The 18,758-nt window shown below is 42.3% G+C and overlaps 1 protein-coding gene across 1 annotated transcript in view; it reads right to left on the reverse strand.

Moving 5' to 3' along the window:
* Positions 1-6,469: 6,469 nt before the first annotated feature.
* The window catches only part of TSPAN12 (tetraspanin 12), a 47,853-nt gene continuing 35,564 nt past the window's right edge, over positions 6,470-18,758 (reverse strand). The window contains exons 5-7 of the mRNA XM_006026685.3: positions 18,304-18,411; positions 12,206-12,349; positions 6,470-8,010 (exon numbers count right to left, since the gene is read on the reverse strand). Coding sequence (XP_006026747.1) covers positions 7,705-8,010; positions 12,206-12,349; positions 18,304-18,411 — 558 coding nt within the window. The 3' untranslated portion in view covers positions 6,470-7,704. The remainder of the gene's footprint in view (positions 8,011-12,205; positions 12,350-18,303; positions 18,412-18,758) is intronic.

The following is an 18,758-nucleotide window of genomic DNA, read 5'->3' on the forward strand; positions in this document are numbered from 1 at the left end:
TGAGCCCAGTTTTCCTCCTGCCCAGGCAGGGGGTCGGACTTGAAGATCTAGAAGGTCCCTTCCGACCCTACTTCTATGATTCTATGAATGCATAGCTAAGTACTGGAAATGAGTAGACAGGGCAATACAAATGCCTACCTAATTCAAATTGATATAGACTGAAAGATGTATCTTATTTTCTAGCTAGCTTAGTTAGGTACCATTCACCTGGTTATTTTTTTTATCTCTTTCTACAGTTCCCATCTTTGCCTAAAGTAGGCACCAATACAGGGGTGGGCCCGCCAGGCCATTCTATCGGCCTGCAGGGCCCATAAAAATTTTAAAAGTTAATCTGCCCCTGGCTGCCCGTCATACAACCCTCGATACCTTGCCAAAACTCAGTCAGTGGCCCTTCGCCCAAAATAATTGCCCGCTTCTGCACCAATATCAAAGGAAGATGTGGGAATCATGTCAGAAGTGACTAGACATGCAAGTACTTCAGACATTCGAAATAATTGAAAGCAGGGGTTCTCAAACTGTGTGTCGCAAGCAACTTAAAAGGAGGTCGCAAACTTCTCTTCCTTCCCCTACGTGCAAACATGCTGCCTGCTTCCCTCCCCCAGCGGCAACGTCTTGGACTCACCCACATCGGAAGTCTCTCTTGTTTTCTAATCTTGGCATGTACGGATTAGTGAAGCTCAGTATTTATCTGTCAACAGTTCGATTGACTGCGTGTGATTGAGTGAGAGTTTTTTCAGCAGTTGCGGCTATAAAGAGCAAATACCAATCAGAAATAAACGTGGAGCACGAAATGAGACTTGCAGTCTTGAAAATAAAGCCCAGGTTTGAAAAATTAAGCAGTACACCAAGCAAGCTTATCTTTCTCATTGAAAACTATTGACGGTTTTAAATTTGACAGTGTTTTGGGTTTTTTTTCAGTGAAACAGTTTTCAATTTGATAAACTTTATAAAGTGTTTTTGACAGATATATTTCATTTAATATACAAAGGTAAATGTGCTTTATTTATCTCCTACCTAATCCTAATGAAATCAAAAGCTTTAATCATGGGGGGGTCGTGTAAATTTATATATTATCTTATGGGGTTACAGTATCACAAAGTTTGAGAACCCCTGATTTAAAGAAATTAATTAAGATTTGGAAATTTGCATTTATTAAATATTGTTTCAACAAGAGCTCAACAAATAAATATTATATCCTAATCACAAAAAGCAGTTCTAAGATCCTACTTTACATAACTGTAAAGTTACCTATGAAAGACCTGTGATGGTCCTGCTAATTGTATAAATATTTATTAGGGCTGTGCAAAACACCATTGTTTCATTTCGACGTCTATTTTGCCATTTCAAAGGGACAGTGTTTCATTTCATCGTTTTGTTTTGTCAAAACTGTTTCAACATGTTTCAACGTTTTACCCATAGGCTATAATGGGGAATCACAAAAATGCCTAAAACGTGTTCATTTCTTGCCTGATTTGGATGAAAATTGCAGGGATGGTAACCCCTTCTGAGGGCATGAAACTTGGCAGACTTCAAGGAGATAGGTGCAGAGGTTTCTCAGAAACTGCACCTCAAACTGCAAAAAACAAAACTTGTGACACCTGCCATCCAGCACGCAGATCCAGACACCCCCAGGAGGGCTGTGGGGCTGTACCAGACTCTCTCCCAGGTGCAGGACCCCAGATCTGCATCAGATGACAGGAGGCTGCTGCTGCCAGCTGGGACCGGCACTGGGAGCAGCCCACACCCAGTGCCGGGGAAGACTGATGCTGCTGCTTGTTCCAGGCAGCAGCGGCAGCCTCCTGCCATCTGGCCTGGTGGTGGGAGGCAGGGGAGAGCCAGAGCTGTGCTCCAAGCAGCTCTGCAGTCCCATGGAGCTCAGCTGCACTCCTTGGCAGTGGGAGGCAGAGTGCAGACCTGGCTCTCCCCACCTCCCGCCACTGGGCTGCACTCCGACCAGCTCTGCAGCCCCATGGAGCTCAGCCCGGTAGCGGGATGCAGGCAGAGCCAGGGATGTGCTCTGCTTCCCGCTGCCAGGCTGAGCTCCATGGGACTGCAGAGCTGCTTGGAGCATAGCCCTGGCTCTCCCCTGCCTCCCACCACCAGGCTGCTTCAAAACTCGAAATGTTTCTAAACTTTCTAAACATTTTGAGTGCACTCATTTCATTTTGAAGCTGTTTTGAAGCTTTTTGTTTTGTTTCCATTTTGCTGTTTCAAGCTCAAAATGCATTGAGATAGCTTCAAAAACGAAACATTCGGTGAAATTTCACATAGCCCTAATATTTATGTATAAAACCTTAGATGCAAGCATTTTTTTTTACAAAAAATGAGGGTGGGGGCAGGTGGCTCAGTTCCTCCATTGTTGTGCCTCTGCCTGCTGAGGAGGGGGATAAGGCAGGATTCCCACCCCCACCCCCCTACCCTCAACCCAGAAGCAGGGGGGTAGTGTAGTGTGGGATCATTTTGAGTTGGCAGATGATTCCAGGTATGCTATCTGCCAGCATTGCCAAAGGCAGATCAGCCTTCATCACCATGGCGATGCTGCTGCATCTCAGGAAGCAGCACCCCCTGGCTCAGCAGTTCCTCCTCAGCCTAGCACCAGTGGGAACGTGCCCAGAAAGAAGTCCCACTCTTGCTCCAAAGCCCTTGTCCCCATGAAGCAGGGGTAGGCCACCCTGGAGCGGTGGGGGAAAGCCGCAGACAAAGGGGGTCGCATTGCAAGGGTGAGCAAGGTCACCCAGAGCATTGGAGAGACGCTTGTGAGTTCCTGTGCTGTGGAGCCCCTATGCTGAGGCACCCTGCACCCCAGCCAACTGCTCCTTGGTTGGTTGGGGTGCAGGGTGCCTCGAGACGAGGAAGCAGGCTGCCTCCTCAGTGGAGTCCCTGCACTGAGGCATGTGGAGACCCTGTGCTGAGGCACACTACACCCTAGCCATCTGTGGAGCATCTGGCAGGGGTGCAGGGTGCCTCGAGACAGGGGAGCAGGCTGCCTCCACAGTGGAGCCCTGCACTGAGGCACACAGAGAAGCAGCCAGCCTAAGGCTGTGTGCTCCCCCATTTCAAGGCACCCTGAGCCCCAGCCAACTTGGGAGCGGCTGTCTGGGGCACAAGGTATCTCAGCGCAGGAGCTCTGCAGCATATGGAGACAGAGAAGCCTCCCCCCCACATGCCAGTCACTGGCTGGCTGGGACACAGGGTGCCTCAGCACAGGGGATGGTTAGCCCCTGCTGAGGCACCCTTTGCCCCAGCCAGCCTGCTCCCTCCTTCCCTTCCCCACAGCACATAGAGCAGCAGGATATCCTGTCCCACTGAAAAGCACATGGGCAGGGTCATCTACTGTGGCACAAAATGGCAGCACACATTTGTGTCACTACTATTTGTGCTGCTTTAAAGGCATGCTCATGTGGACCTGGCCATAGGGTGTATCCAGACGTTTAGGCACAAGCAGTTTGTGGCGCTGCAAAGTGCCCATAGAGAATGTTAACGTGCCCCGGTAACAAAAGGGGGGGGGCAAAAAGTGGTACAAAGCAATGCCAAAATAGCTTGCTCCAAGCCAAACATGGAGATGGGGGAGCAGACGGCCCAAAGCACCTCCACATGCTTCCCTGTCTCTGCGTGCTGCAGAGCCCCCACACTGTGCCTACATGGAGACATGGGAGCAGCCAGCCTAGAGCTGTTTCTCCCCTGTCTTGAGGCACACTGCGCCCCAGCCATCTGTTCTGCAATTGGCTGGGGCGCAGTGTGTTTCAGCATGGGGGCTCCACAGCAAGCGGAGGAAGACTGGGGAGCAGGCATCTCCACATGCTGCCCCCCAGCAGCCTGCTAGCTAGCATTGCACTGAGGAACTCTGCCCCAGCCAGTCTCCTCCCTGCAGCACAGGGAACCCAGCAGGGAGCTGGGAGAAGCTGGGCACAGCCCACAACAAAGGGCATGTGCAGGGGTGTGCACTGCAGCACAAAGTAGTGGTTTGTGCCACTACTGCTTGTACTGCTGCAAGAACATACCCCTGCTCATCTGGACGTGGCCACAGAATGGAAATGAGTGCATAGCTATGCTCCATGGCAACAGTTCTGACCTTTAGGTAGGGTAAGCGTTATTTAGAGTAGGACTAGGATTAGGCAAGGTCTTGTGACAGTACCTGGGCTATAGTTAAGGCAGGGACCAGAAAGGCTACTCAGGCTCATGCTAAAAGAGGCTGGTATGGCTATTCTAAGACTACAGTGACTCATCATAGGGCTAATGACTAGTAGGCTATGGTTATGGTTACTTCATAGGACTCCCTAAACTGGTGTTTAGGGTTACTTAGGCTCAAGGTCTGCAGGCTAAGGTTATAGCAGTGACTGGTAGTGTTGCCTGGGCTAATATTACCATTACTTAAAGTAGTACTATCCAAGCGATGGTGAACATTAACATATACTAGCTTTGGGTTTCTACTTTGAATAAATTATGGCAGGACTCCCCAGCTTCAAAGGTCAGTGGTATAGCAGGCTCATATGCAGTTCTGCAGGCTAGGGTTAGGGTTTTTCACAGTAATATAACCAGGGTTATAGTTAAGTTTAGCTATGTTAGGTCTCCCCAAACTAGGATTAGAGTGCCTGCTGGCACCACCTGAGTTATGAATAAGACAGTTGAGGTTCCAGTACTGGAGTAAGAATAACCCATTATGGCTGGGAAGGCTATAGTTAGGAGTAATAATAGGAAGGCCCTCCAGGCTAGGGGGTTGTGCAAGGGTTGAGAGGCCTGCCTGGGCAATAAATGGTTGACTCATGAATGGATCCTCCAGGCTAGGGTTAGGGATACTAAGGGGAGGATTCCGTGGGCTAGGATTGGATCCCACAGTCTACCTAAACACTAACACCCCTAGAGCAATTTTTAGGGTTACTAAGAATAGGTGTCCTCCAGCTAGGGTTAGAGGAGGGATAGGCAGGGATTCCAGGTAAGGATTAGGACACGGCTGGAAGATCTGTGTGAACTAGGGCAAGGATTAGTCATGAGACAAATTAGGGTTACTCAGGGAAAATCTCTCTGGTTATTTAGGGTTACTGTCCCCAAACTGGGGTTAGGATTACATAAACCCCTCAACCTAGAGTTGATCAGAGTAAGGTCCAAGGGACTGTGCTTGGAGCACATAAAGATCCAGGTCTCCAGGTATTATGATCAATCATGGTAGGGGTCCCAAAGCTAGAGATGGCATTTTTTTCTGTAGGGTACGATTACAGCATGGGGTACCATAATCTAAGGCAGGTACTAGTAGCACTATGCAAACTAGGATTCAGACAAGGTCCCTTCCAGCCCTAATGTCTATGAAATCTATGAAATTGGCTGCCTGGGCTACAGCTAAGGGGCTAAGGCTATGGCAGACTTATATACAGATCTTCAGCTAATTGTTAGTGTCAAGGCAGACATGGTAGGGCTCCTCAGGCTAGTTCCAGGGTTAATCAGGACTTAGTGTGCTAGGGTTTGAGTTAATCAGTGCAGGTAGGAGAATGATTATGGCAGAAACAGTAATTTTCCATGCAAAAGTTTGAGTTAGAGCTTTTAGGGTGTCCCAGGCTAAGGTTTATAATTCTTTGGCTAAGAATACGTGGGCACACTTTCCCAAGTTAGGACTTTTAGTGTTCTCTGGGCTAAGGTCTGGATAACCTAAGGTAAGCCTCTCCCAAAACAGGTTTAAGGACTGAGCCTGGGAGGGCTAAGATGAAAGCGTTATGTTAGAAGTGACAGGGCACCTACAATGGTATTACAACAAGCGTAAAGATGGTTTCCCAATCAGGCTAGGGTTGGATTACTCACATTAGTGCTCCCCAGTCTAGGTTGCTTAGGATAGGGTCACAGACTACAGGAGGTCCCCGAGGCCTAAGGTTTGGGACATCATGCCCCTCAAGCTAAGGTACCCAAGCTAGTCTGCCCATCTCCTTGGGACAGGGGCTAGTAAGGCTACACAGAGTGAAGTTTACTTCAGTTACGGTCCAGGATTCTTTACAGTAGGTCTCACATGGTAAAGGGTTAACATTTCTTTGACAACTCTAACCTCAAGCACCACAAGAAAATTCCATTAAGCATTATTCCATTGCCTAACATGCTAGACCATATTAATGAAACAGTGACCAAAATAAACATTCCCTGATTGGTGGTATGGTAATGGGGAGAGTGGGATCAATCACTTTTTCACAGCATCATCCAACATCCAAAATCTAATCCAAAGATAGTGATAGCTCTACTCCAGTGAATGATGGCTACAAAAGAACCAAGTACACATGTAGAGTTTCAAAAGAAATTGAGGAACTGACTTTCTAATTTAACAAATTCTTGAAACTTTAATTCCCTTATAGATTTTTCATAAAAACTAACAACCAATTTCTACATTATTGTGATAAACTGACATGAATAAGGAAATTTAAGATTAACTGGAAAAAGGCAAACACTTTCTTCAACTTAAAATACCAAAATTTAAGACAATAGTGATTTATTATCTACCAGATCACACTTTACTTTTTTTTTTTTTTTTTTTTTTACAAGTTCAAAACAAGTGGAAAGATCTATACAATTGTGATACTTCATAAAAATGCACTCACCACAAAACATGGTAGTTGTTAGAGCAAACACACTTTTCAAGAGCTTGGCTGATTTTAAAAATAATCCTAAGAAATACACAATGTTCATAAAAATACAGTAAAATGCACTTTTCCCACCTCAATAAATATATTTTAACTCTGCATCCATTTTGTGACTTGAGTCACCAGAGAGCTCTTAATGAAGAAAAAGACATAGTATAATTTCTTCTTTTAGGCTCTTACATTTATTGCAATTACATCCAGAACAATAAGCCAGTAGATAAGAATTTTGCTGTCTTTCATTTTTGCTTGGGAGGGTAGAGGAATGGGAGAAGGTGGGGTAAAACTATAAATGTTATTCCCAAATTGATCCATACCACATAAACCATTCCAAAGAACAAACTCGGTTTAAAAAAAAGATTTTCTAGAAATTAGATCACATTTAGAATAATAGAGTCTATAATCATGGTTTTTAAAACCTCTGTTTAATATGTTTTTTTTTAATCAAACAGTTATGTTAAAAATAGAGGTTTTAGAATATCTTTAAAAGAAACAGCTAAAATAAAAGTGCTGTTAGAAAATTGTACCCCCCCACTTTTTAACACATGTTGCAAACTTTAACACATTTACTTGAACTGTAATTCTATGATTCACACACACACAAACACACACTTACTTATATGAATGTATATCCCTGATCATTTTAAGACATTTTCCCAATGGCTTAGTTAAAATATGTTTAAAAGTCTATTTCAGCTGAAGTCACATTTTGCTTTCCCACAAATATAGCAATTTTTTTTTTTTAGAAGACAGTTCTTTTTTTCTGTGATACATTTTTTTAAGAATGTCATTAGCACTAACAGCATAAGAAATAGTGTCTTACACAGTGTATATCCTGTGACAATAAGTTAAATATTACTGTGCCCAGTGAATCCTTCTCATATGCAAAATAATCATTTCACGGTTTTCTAAAAAGCTGAAAGACAGTTCTTCAAGTGTCCTTGCATGTGAGCCTCTCCATCTGTTCATAAGTCATTATCTGAAATAGATGAGTAAGACTGAAATAGTTAAAAATACCCAAGATGAACCTGAAGGGTAGAAGAGGCAAACACACCAACAAATAGTTGCGACTTCTCCAAATCATTTGCAGCACTTATAATTCCTCCATTTCAAAATGTGTGTTAAAGCTGTTTGCCATGGATGTATGTTCAAAGATCCTTGTCAGGCTGGGTTTCAGTAGCTCCACTGAATGACAGGACAGGTGTTGTGAGGTGTCATTCTTCAAGGACATCATTTGATCTGTCCCAGGATCTCTTCTATCATAATACAGAGCCCATAGCAAAGTAATAGTGAGGATCATAGCCAGAATCTGTGTAACTCCAATAGAGATTCCTAGAAACCGCAGCACTTGCAATTGTTTTGTTCCTCTCAAGAAAGTGTACATTTTTTTCCCACAACCCTGTGAAACAAAATAAACAATTAGTCAAAATTACTTACATCTTCCTCATACTTCCAATGGTTTACCTTCCTTTAGCTAATATTGGCCATCTGATGCATCATGGTATATCTCCATTCTTCTTCAAACCACACTTTAAAATTACTTTGCAGGCCTCTCTTCCTCCCCCACTAACCCAATCCTATTTCAATGTGTTCTCACATACTAATGGCTTTAAAGCATCTAACAAGCTCCCTGTGATCTGCTTTATACTTTACCACTCCAAAGCCCTGCTCATCTAGTCTACATGCCTATCAACAGTATGGGTTTTATAGGAAAATCAAATAATTTCCAATATTTAAATCTGCTTCACTAAATTCTCTCTTATTCATCATTTTATCTAAACTACAGATTTAAGGTTTTTAAGTTTGCTACAACTATCATTATCTTTTAATCCTGAAATCAACTTTATTTTAATATCCTTTTGATTTTCCAGAACAACACATTTTTGTAATACCATGGACAGAAATTAAAAGAACAGTCTAAATAATCTACAAATTGCATAATCTATTCAATGTTTCTTCAGAGTTTTCTTTTCTACTGTATTATCTACATGTATTATGCATTAACTTTTACTTCAATAGAAAATGGCTACAGAGCAGAAAACAATGTTACATTCAGGCTTTACAGTCACAGTACTAAACCAAAAGGTCTTTCTGACTGTAGAAGTATTCAAAGAAGTAACCTTTACAGAAGGATTCTTGATCAGTTCCTGGAAAATACTGGGTACAGATAGTACTATTAATCAACAAATACATGTTTTGCTTGTCCCATTTTTTATTCATAAACTAGCAGCCTCTGTTCATTGCAAAATAATAACAAATTAATTCATTTAGAGTTGATCCTCAGAGCTCCTCATTCCAAATAGCCAGATACAGATGCTTATCTGTACACAGAAGCTGTTTTGCGATTTTTAGATTGTGATACCTTCAAGTCCTCAACTATTTCATTACTCAGCTACTTTGTCCAGGGCCAAATCTGCTATTTCTACTTAAATATAGTAATGCGCTCAGTTTATAACATTTTTTATAGATTGCTGAATATAAACTTTTAGAAACCATAACTGAAAAGTGACAATGATACCAGTGATACTATGAAAAATTGCACCAAAACTTTTCAGTATATAATGAAATAGTTTGGAACATCTTCCCATCATGCATAACACTATCATCCATCTCACTTAACTCCCTGTTCAACAAATCATGCTTTCTCCTCTGTGACATAGTGCTGTTATGGCATTCAGGGCTGTTAAAGCATTTAATCCTGGAGACTACATCATCATTTTATTTCTATTGTTCTGTTCTAAGGTTTTTTTTATTATTATTGCAGGAACACCTAGGAAGCCCAGTGCCGTAAAAAACAAGGAAAAAATAGCTTTTGCCCCAGATAGCTTACATACTAAATATCATATTAGTAAGATTGCTGCATGGACTGCCTCTCCTTCCATTTGTGATAACAGGGCATCTCTGCATGAATACCCAATGACTGGTACATGGAAAAAGTACTACAGGAGAAGTACTACATTTTAAAAACGGCTGAAAACAAATTCAAAGAGCCAGCACCATCTGACCAACCAGTTCTCTACAGACCACAGCAAATGTCCTACAGTTCTAGAAATGCCAGTAATCACTGAACAGGATCTCTCAGACCAAACAAAAATATCCACTGATGAGTCAGACTGTGCTCTTTCTGCAGAAAAACTATTGTGAGATGCAGAGGAGCCTTGCAGAGATTTCTGTAAACCATTTCCACTTATGAAAGAGGATTCTGGGGAGGGGGTAGAGAGAATGAGGGGTCTCATGGAGCTGTAGGAATGGAAGCTGTCCTGTGGGAAATCCTATCAACTCCACTGCTTTCTTTCTAACAACATGGCTTCACTGAGTCACTGGCCACATCCTTCAGCAGCTGCTCAGTAGAACCAATGGGAGGTAATACAACTCCAAGCTGCTCTCTGTCCAGATTTCCACTTTGAATCAATTCCGGGGCTTACCAGGAATAGTGCTGGGGAGAGTGGCAGATCAGCTGTTTCAGTCTAGCCCGTACCCATCCTACCACTAATTTTTACAGAGCTTGATTTTTATAGAGATTTAGGAGGGTCTTCAGTACAGCACAAGAAAGTGAACACTCAAAGGCAGAGATCTGCACAGGACAGTGCCATGGAAGCACAAAAAGAGACAGTAGCAGTTGGAAAAAAATCAACAACCCACCGGACTGATCATGTTCAAAATTTTATTTCTGTGATATAACCTTACTAAGCTATTTGAAACAGTCTTCATATGATATCTGAGCAATGGCAAAAAAAAAATAAGTCTCCAAACACTGAGCATGATCCTGTTAGCATTTCAATCATGCTAAAAGGTTCCAGAAACCAATCTTTATTCAAAATGCCACAGTGTTAAGTTTGCTTGATTAAAAGCCTGATTCTACACAAGCTCCAGAACTCCCATTGAAGTCACAGGGCTCATAGTTAGGATCTGAATTCAATTCCCACATTCTGCAAAAAAAGTTTCAGAATGCACTCAAGTACTCAGACATCCTTCTTGTGCCAAGCACATTAACAAGACACAGACATTTCACAGGTTCATCCTGTGAACAACAACACAGATAAGACTCAGACAAGAAAAGAAAACAAGTCTGTTGTTTTTTTTTTAATTTGAAAACTAGACCTTTGCAGCAAAATACTTTTAACTGAACTTGATGCAGGCATTTAGGCATCCTTTCCCTCTGCTAAGATGCACGGTTGTGATAATACTGCTTTCCAAATTTGTTTTTAATTGGAAAGAAATTGGCTGTATTTTAATACTTTTTAGATAAAGCTGAAAGACTAAGGTACACGCTGGTCGCAATTTAAAAAATGCTCACCCACAGCAGTATTCAAATTCAGTTCATTTGCAGCCTAAACAAAACTACCATTAATGAAGAACAATAGCATTAATCCCTCCATCTCCTGCAAAACAGACATATAACTGAGACAAATTATACCAGATCTATCTAGGCTGTCTCCTTCCACTTAATGATGCTATTGCATTTCTGCTCTGATTCACATTCAAAATCAGATTCTAAAACAAAAGAAATATCAAGCCATCTCTGTTTTCCCCACATGTATATGCTTTATTTATGCTTAATAACACTGCTCTTAGATGGTAGCTTAAAATTAATAAATGCATAAACATACTCAGGAACAAATCCCATGTTAGTGACAAACCAATGCCTCCATAACCATTTGTAATGATCATTCAGTATGGTATTGATGTTTCAGGTTTACAAAGTTATCAATTAAGGGTTCTACTCGCATCTACTATACCACAATTTTAAACCTATGGTAGTTTAAAAGGGCCTTAAAGGGGGCGAGGGCACTTTTACTACTGCTTTAATGGCAGAAATAGTGTTTGGTTATTGAATCAGGTTTTGGAAACTTACTTCTATGCTAAAAAATGACCATATACAATATCATCAGCTTACTCCACAGATCTACTTCATACATTTATTTCGAATGGTACTAGGTTACAACAAGGAAAGAATTTTTTCTGCAATTTTGCCTCCCTGAAGAGTTCATCTTTTTGATTTTTGTGCCTGGTCCTTTAATTACTTACCATGACTTAGACAACCTTGATTTGCTAGGGAAAGTTCTACTATCTATGATGGCCAACAGAAAAATCTAATATTCGCCACATCCAGGCCCTATATTTCTAATGGAAGAATTGCTGCTCTCCCAGTATAAACTGCAAGTGTTCAATGTTCATTCAATTTCTCCTGTGGGAAACATGCCCCCTTTAGGAGAACGATCTAGTTGTGAAATTGAAAGAACTCCCCTGCAAGAGAAACTCTCTTACAAGACTGAAGTCTGGTCTAGTCCAGGAGGGAAGTATTGCTCCCTGCTCATCCTTTAGACTGGTCTGACGGAATGAGGGGAGCACAGCAGAGCAAAGCCCCCTGTCCACTCCTCAAACTGGGAACTCCAGTCTGAGGAGCAGGTAGAGAGCAAGGATTAGCTGCTCTTCTGCTTTGATCACAGTCCGCTCCTGAACAACCTCATTCCAAACATGTTTCAGTAAAAACCCTTCTATGTTACACTTTATATGCTTGGAACATACCAGTAACATGGACAGGAGACAGTTTGAAATATAATTTGAAATATTCAAGCATTTTCTCTCTCTACCTCTTGATAAAGGTCACTAAGGTCTTCATGATGTGCCTGCTTGGAACATCCTGGGAACTCTCTAACACAACAGGAGTCAGGAGGCCAGTCCATCTCTGTCATTTCCAGCCAGTCAGTGAAGTACACTACTCCACAGCACTTAAACTGCAAAGGAAAGATTAGCCAGGATGAGTAATTACACTATGATGCTCCTTGGTCATAAAAACTATTCAGCAAACAACCTTATCAAATACAAATTAAACCTATTTAAATCATTTGCATGAACCCAACATATATGGGATACTACTGGTTTTCTCTGGCAGCCATGTTTTATTGATTACTTTACTGTGCCCAGAGATCTAACTAAAATAAGATGGAGATAGAAGTAGCCAATAGCCAGTTACATTGCACTGCAATCTGTCCTTTAAGGCTAGGGACAGGAATTACACGAACTGGTATAAGTGATGATCATAAACTAGTTCAAGTCTGTAACACAACAGAAGTTCAGTGAACATAAACTGCTTTCAAAATGGCCAAAACCAGTTTAAGATAAACCTGGATGGATGTAGTTTCAGACTTAGTTGATTTAGGCTAAATTGTTTTACTGAACTTTTGTCCCAGATCCCCTCCAAATTCAAATTTAATTCACATTCCCTCAGCATCCCAGGATGTTTTGTACTTCCCTGCAACCTCCACCCCTCCTCCCTTGCAAAGTGAGCAGGCTAGCTTTGGCCCAAACTGTCTGCTCCAGTGGAGCAGGGAGGCAAGCTCTAGCCCCCTCCAGCTTCTGGCCTGGGCTACTGCAGGCATGTGGCTACATTTCCAGAATCAAAAGTGAATGTCTGTTCACATGCTCATCAGTTCAATCTACACAGCTTAAACTAACCTGCAAAAATTGAATCGATTCAACCTCAGGCTATTTGACTATCGTTACTTAGCCTTATTCTCAACCAATTTGCCAGATGGTGCTTCAGAGAAATCATCCCATCAAGTATTACTGTTGTCCCTATAATGGGGAGAATAACAAAGCCCTACTGGCATGGAGTATCCCTGCAAAAATAGAACAGGCTATGGGTAAATCTGGATGAGAATGGAGACAGCATGCACAGGAAAAGATTTGTCAGAGAATGTAAAGGGGGAAATGAAAGAAAGGAAAGAGTAAAGAACTAAATAATCTAAGGTAAGACACTAAAAAAGAAAAGAAAAATGGAAAAAAGTCACTTTAGTAGGAACTCTTACAGCAACAGAAGACCCTCAGAATCAACAGGAAGTGTAACTTGTATTCTTTCATCAAAATGAAAGAAACAAATTTACTACCAAAAAATTTGCAACAGAAAAATGTGTTTTTCCAGGCTGTATTCAAGCCAGAGGGTTGAAAAGTGTTGGTCTCATACAATCTCTCTGGGTGCCTATACACATGTTCCGGGGAGTGGGGGAGGGGAGGGAGTGCAGAAGGTGGGGCATTTGAAAATGCCTGTATTGTCTTGTGTATTCAGTGTCCCACACTTCAAAATACCAGCGAGGGCACTTTAAAGCTTGTTCAACGAGTTTTAGTTAAGCACCCACAGTGCTATTCTGAAACATGGGGATGTTGAATACATGTGACCGTGAGGCTATTGAAGCGTCCCAAATAGAACACATCAGAGCAGGTGTCCTGCCTGTGTAGAGGCACCCTCTATGACCCACTCCTTTGCAATGGATAAATACCAGACACCATTCCTACGTTCTTCTCCAACATATCTTGGCTTGACCACCACTTCCTCTTCTCTTTGTTTTCTATCCATTTTAGATTCTCTGTTCCATGGGTGTCAAACATATGGTCCATGGGCTAGATACAGCCTGCAGAGACAGGTCATCCAACGCAGAGACTTGATGGGGGGACATGAACTTCCTGTGGCTACAGCCAAGTGCCCAGGCAAGAGCCATAGTGCTGAATCCCCAGCACCACTATGGGAAGGAGCCCAGCACCATGACTTGTTCCTCTGGCAACGGCCAAGCACCCAGGATGCCCGCCTCTTCATGCCAAGTCCCAGAATAGAAGTGAGGGTGGTCCATAGGCCCATTCCAGCCTGTGGGACTGGCCTACCCATGGACTGATTCTGCCCCACAGGGCCAAATGAGTTTCCTAGATTTCATAGACATTAGAGCTGGAAGGGACTTTGGAAAATCATCCAGTCCAGCCCCCTGACCCAGGGGCAGGAAGTCAGCTGGGGTCAAAGGATCGCAGCAAGATAAACGTCCAAATGTTTCTTAGGAGTTCAGGTGGCAGTCTGTTCCAGGCCTTGGGGGCTCAGTCAGTAAATAAGTTCTTCCTTATGTCCAGTATGAAATGGTCTGGGAGGAGTTTGTGACTGTTTGAACTTGTCATCCTTTGGGGCACTCTGGTAAACAGACATTTCCCCAGATCCTGATGCACACCCCTTATATACTTATAAGCAGCCGCCAGATCCCCCCTGAGCCTGCCCTTTTCCAGGCTGAAGAGTCCCATGCCTCTCAGCCTCTCATCATAAGGCCTGTTTTCCTGCTCTCTGATCATGTGCGTGGCTCTCCTCTGGACTCTCTCAAGCTTCTCCACATCCTTTTTAAATTGTGGAGCCCAGAATTGGATGCAGTACTCCAGCTGTGGCCTCACCAAGGCCAAATACAGCAGGAGGATAACATTCTGGGATTTACTTGAGAAGCATCTATGGATGCAAGCCAGAGTTTTGATCATTTTACCAGCTGTGACATCGCATTGGTGGCTCATATTCATCTTCTGGTCAATCATAACCCCCAAGTCCCTTTTGGCCGTGGTGGTAGTAAGCATAGCACTGCTGAGCCTATAAGTGTGATGCAGGGGTGGGGTTTTCCCCAAGGTGGAGTACCTTACATTTTTCAGTGTTGAACGCCATCAGGTTTTTGTCTGCCCATTTTCCATGCCTGTCAAGGGTGGCCTGGATCACCATCATGTCCTCAGGTGTGGACGCTTTATCCCAAAGTTTGATGTCAATGGCGAACTTGGCCAGTCCGCTTCTGATACCAATGTCCACATCATTGATAAAGATGTTAAAGAGTATAGGCCCCAGGATGGAGCTTTGGGGGGCCCCACTGGTCGCGGAGCACCACGATGATTTACTTCCATCAACTACCACTCTCTCGGTCCAACCTCAGAGCAAATTCCCCAGCCATCAGACTGTGATGCAGCCGAGGCCACAATGGCCAATTTTTTCCATGAGAAGATCATGGGACACCAGATCAAAAGCTTTTTTAAAGTCAAGATATATGACATCAATCTCTTCTCCCTTGTCCAGTTGATATGTCACCTGGTCACAGAAGGAGATGAGATTGGTCAGGCAAGACCTATCCGCAACAAATCTGTGCTGACTATCCCTCAGGATGTTACCATCAGCCAGTTTGTCAAGAATGGTCTCCTTGATTTTTTCCAAAATCTTCCCTGGGATAGAGTTCAGGCTGATAGGCCTGTTGTTCCCTGGATCTACTTTCCTCCCTTTGTTGAAGATAGGCACCACATTGGTCTTCTTCCAAACTTCAGAAACTTCATCTGAGTGCCACAAGTTCTCAAACATCTGTGCCAGTGGCTGAGCCATGACGCCTGCCAGCTCCTTAAGTACCCTGGGGTGCAAGCTGTCTGGGCCAGCTGACTTGAAGGTGTCTAGCCTCTCAAGGTGTTCTTTCACATGGTCTACATTAATGAAGGGTAAAAATTCTCCCTCACCCTGGCCATCCCATACCATATTGAGCAGGGCCATGCCTTGGGGATGGTGAAAAACTGATGCAAAATACCCATTAAGCAAGTTGGCTTTTTCCTGGGTGTCGGTTGTCCCATATGGTTTAGTAGGGGCCCAATGTTACCCTTGCTTTTCCTTTGGCTCCCCACATCTAAAAAAATACTTTTTATTGTCTTTGATACATGTAGCCAGTTGGAGTTCAGTCACAGCCTTGGCTTTCCTGGTTCAAGTTTGACACCCTTGATCTATTGTCTTGTCATAAGCCAAATCCTAGATTAGCTTTTACCTACTCTCCACACAGGTAAACAGTGAATAAACAATCCATAGGAAGTGTTTGAGGAGAAAACAGTTCAAACCTTTAGCCTTTTGTTATCCTTCCTAAACTTATTTTCTTTTCTGTTTCTGTTCTCTTGTTATCTGCTCTGTCAGTGACCTCCCAATCTCAATTTTCTTTCTCTATCTCTGCCTTCTCAGCCACAGGTTCAACCATTTTGGTTAGCAGACCAGCAAATAGGTCTTTAAATAATGCAAGAGAGGAAAAGGCAGAAAAGCTGAGATAAAATGGATATAGCATCTTTTCTGGAAGTCATAAAACACAAAAGACAGAGTTCACAGCTGATAAAAACCAATCCTTTATGAACTAAGAAATTTGCATTCCAACTTCATAAAAACAGCCCTATGCATGGTGCCCAGTCATGCACACAAGGCTCTCACATACAACATCTCAGCAGTGAGTAGATAAAAATAGTTTGCATAATGCTCAAAAATGAGACCACACCAATTAGGCAGCCAGCAGGCTGTAGTGCTAAAACAGCTTGTCCAATTAACTTTAGCCTTTCTCCAGATTGTCTCTTCTGGTCATAGACTGAACATGAGAAATTTCACTATAAAGGGGCTTTTTCCCAAAAAAGTTAGGATTTGGGTTTTGGGTATTTTTTTGACAGGGAAGTTCTTTTTTTCATTTTGTTTAAAATCATGTTTGAATAGAAACAATTTTCCAATATTACAGTCATCCCATACTTTCAGACAAGGATACTGTAAAGCTGCATGCATGGAAATCAGAAGCACTATAACTATGAATTGTTTATAGTCACTTCAGGTAGAGAAAAACAAAGGACTTTCAGTCTACCTATACATGAAGGATTACTTTGTTTCTTGTACCATTTGAACAGTTTTAGCAGAAAAAAATGCTTGAAGTCTTCTAAACCTTTATTTATTCTTTCTTGCAGGTTCTACACAAATAGAGACTAATCAAGTATAGTCAGGAAATGTTTAAATAAACAGGAAATCTGTATAACAATGATAGATTTCAACATTTCAGAATGGGCAACACAATGACAGGCATTTAAGTAGTTCTTTTCCTGCACATGAACATATATTTGGGGTTCATGACTTTTACCTTGTGCACTTCCAAGTTTCAGTGACATAATAGTTCATTCTTTAAAAACAGATCTGTATTTCAACAGGCTATGAAGCAAAGATGTGAAACTGCAAGCCAGTTTTTTTCCCTCCTGGTAGCAGGAAGTAAAAACTGACCGTTTTATGGAAATACAGCTCAAAAGACAGTATTGGCAACTGCTTAGATTGCCTTTCATACTCCTTTCCAGCCAGTAACTCAAATGTAGCAAGTCTGTAGAAAGGGAGCTAAAAATCAGAGCATGTAAGAAAAGGAGTGCAATAATGCTAAAATATTGCAAAGAAAGTTTGTTTTCTAAATGTAAGGTAGAAGGGGACAACTTTTAATTCTCCTTTCTTTAATTTTACTGAAGAATACAAGGAGGTTAGGGTTTCCAGCAAGTAATTATTTCACGTTAAGAGTGTTCTTATTTTTTGCTGCATGTGTATATATATTGCAAGCTGCACCCAAAATTAAATTAAATTATGCATGCACCTACAAAACAGAATAGGAATACTACACACTATGATAATACAAATTATACAATGAATACTATACCATCACCTGTTTTTAAAACTTACTTGATTTGCAAATGTAATCCAGAAACTAGGTTTTCTAAATAGGGGCAACTACATTCCCAAGGTTGGTGAGGTTTTTATAATGCAAGTCTATGAGTCATTAATTTAAAAATATATACTTTTATCTCTAGATATAGATCAGATGCAAATATAGCATAGCATATCCTTGGAATAATGAACAAATTATGAAAAAAGAAAAGGGGAGATGAAATTATGAATATACATAATTTCTATATGTTTAGAACCTGCAAAAGTTTAGGATGGTTAATGTCATATGCTCTCTTGATGAAAGCACCAATCCACAGGCCTTCATTTAGCTTACAGGAAAAGTCTCACCTTTTCAGCTTTTCCTTCAACAGGAAAGTGCCACTTACTGAGTTCACACTATTGTATTTAATGAATCAATTATTTTCTTACCTCCCTTTGAAAGAAATTCCAAGCATGGGTAAGCCACTGGTATCTAGGTAGGCCATAATTGGTCATCCTGGCTTTTAAAGTGACCATATCTGACCATTGTACTGGGACCTGAAAAGAGACAAAATGTTTCAAACAACTAGAAAGACTCAGAGCTGTCTAAACTGATGGTGCTCAACCTTTTTGCCTGGCCCATCTGCGGCCCAGATCTAGCCACTGCTCCCAATCCAGTGCCTGGGCAGGCACAGGAGTAACCATCTGGCCCATGGGGGGAGGGCGGGGAGGGGGATTAGGCTGCAAGCCAGCCCCAATGCAGCCCCACAGAGGAAAGAAGCTTTACCCCACCCCATGGAAATGAAAGGCGGCATTGTGCGGCCCTGTGGGGGAGAAGAGGTGTGACCCAGCCCTGCCCCAATGGGCGGGAAAGGGGCATGGGCCAGCCCCACAGGGAAAAGGGC

The sequence above is a fragment of the Alligator sinensis genome, unplaced genomic scaffold (genome assembly GCF_000455745.1).
Source record: "Alligator sinensis unplaced genomic scaffold, ASM45574v1 scaffold65_3, whole genome shotgun sequence".
Classification (NCBI taxonomy): Eukaryota; Metazoa; Chordata; order Crocodylia; family Alligatoridae; genus Alligator; species Alligator sinensis.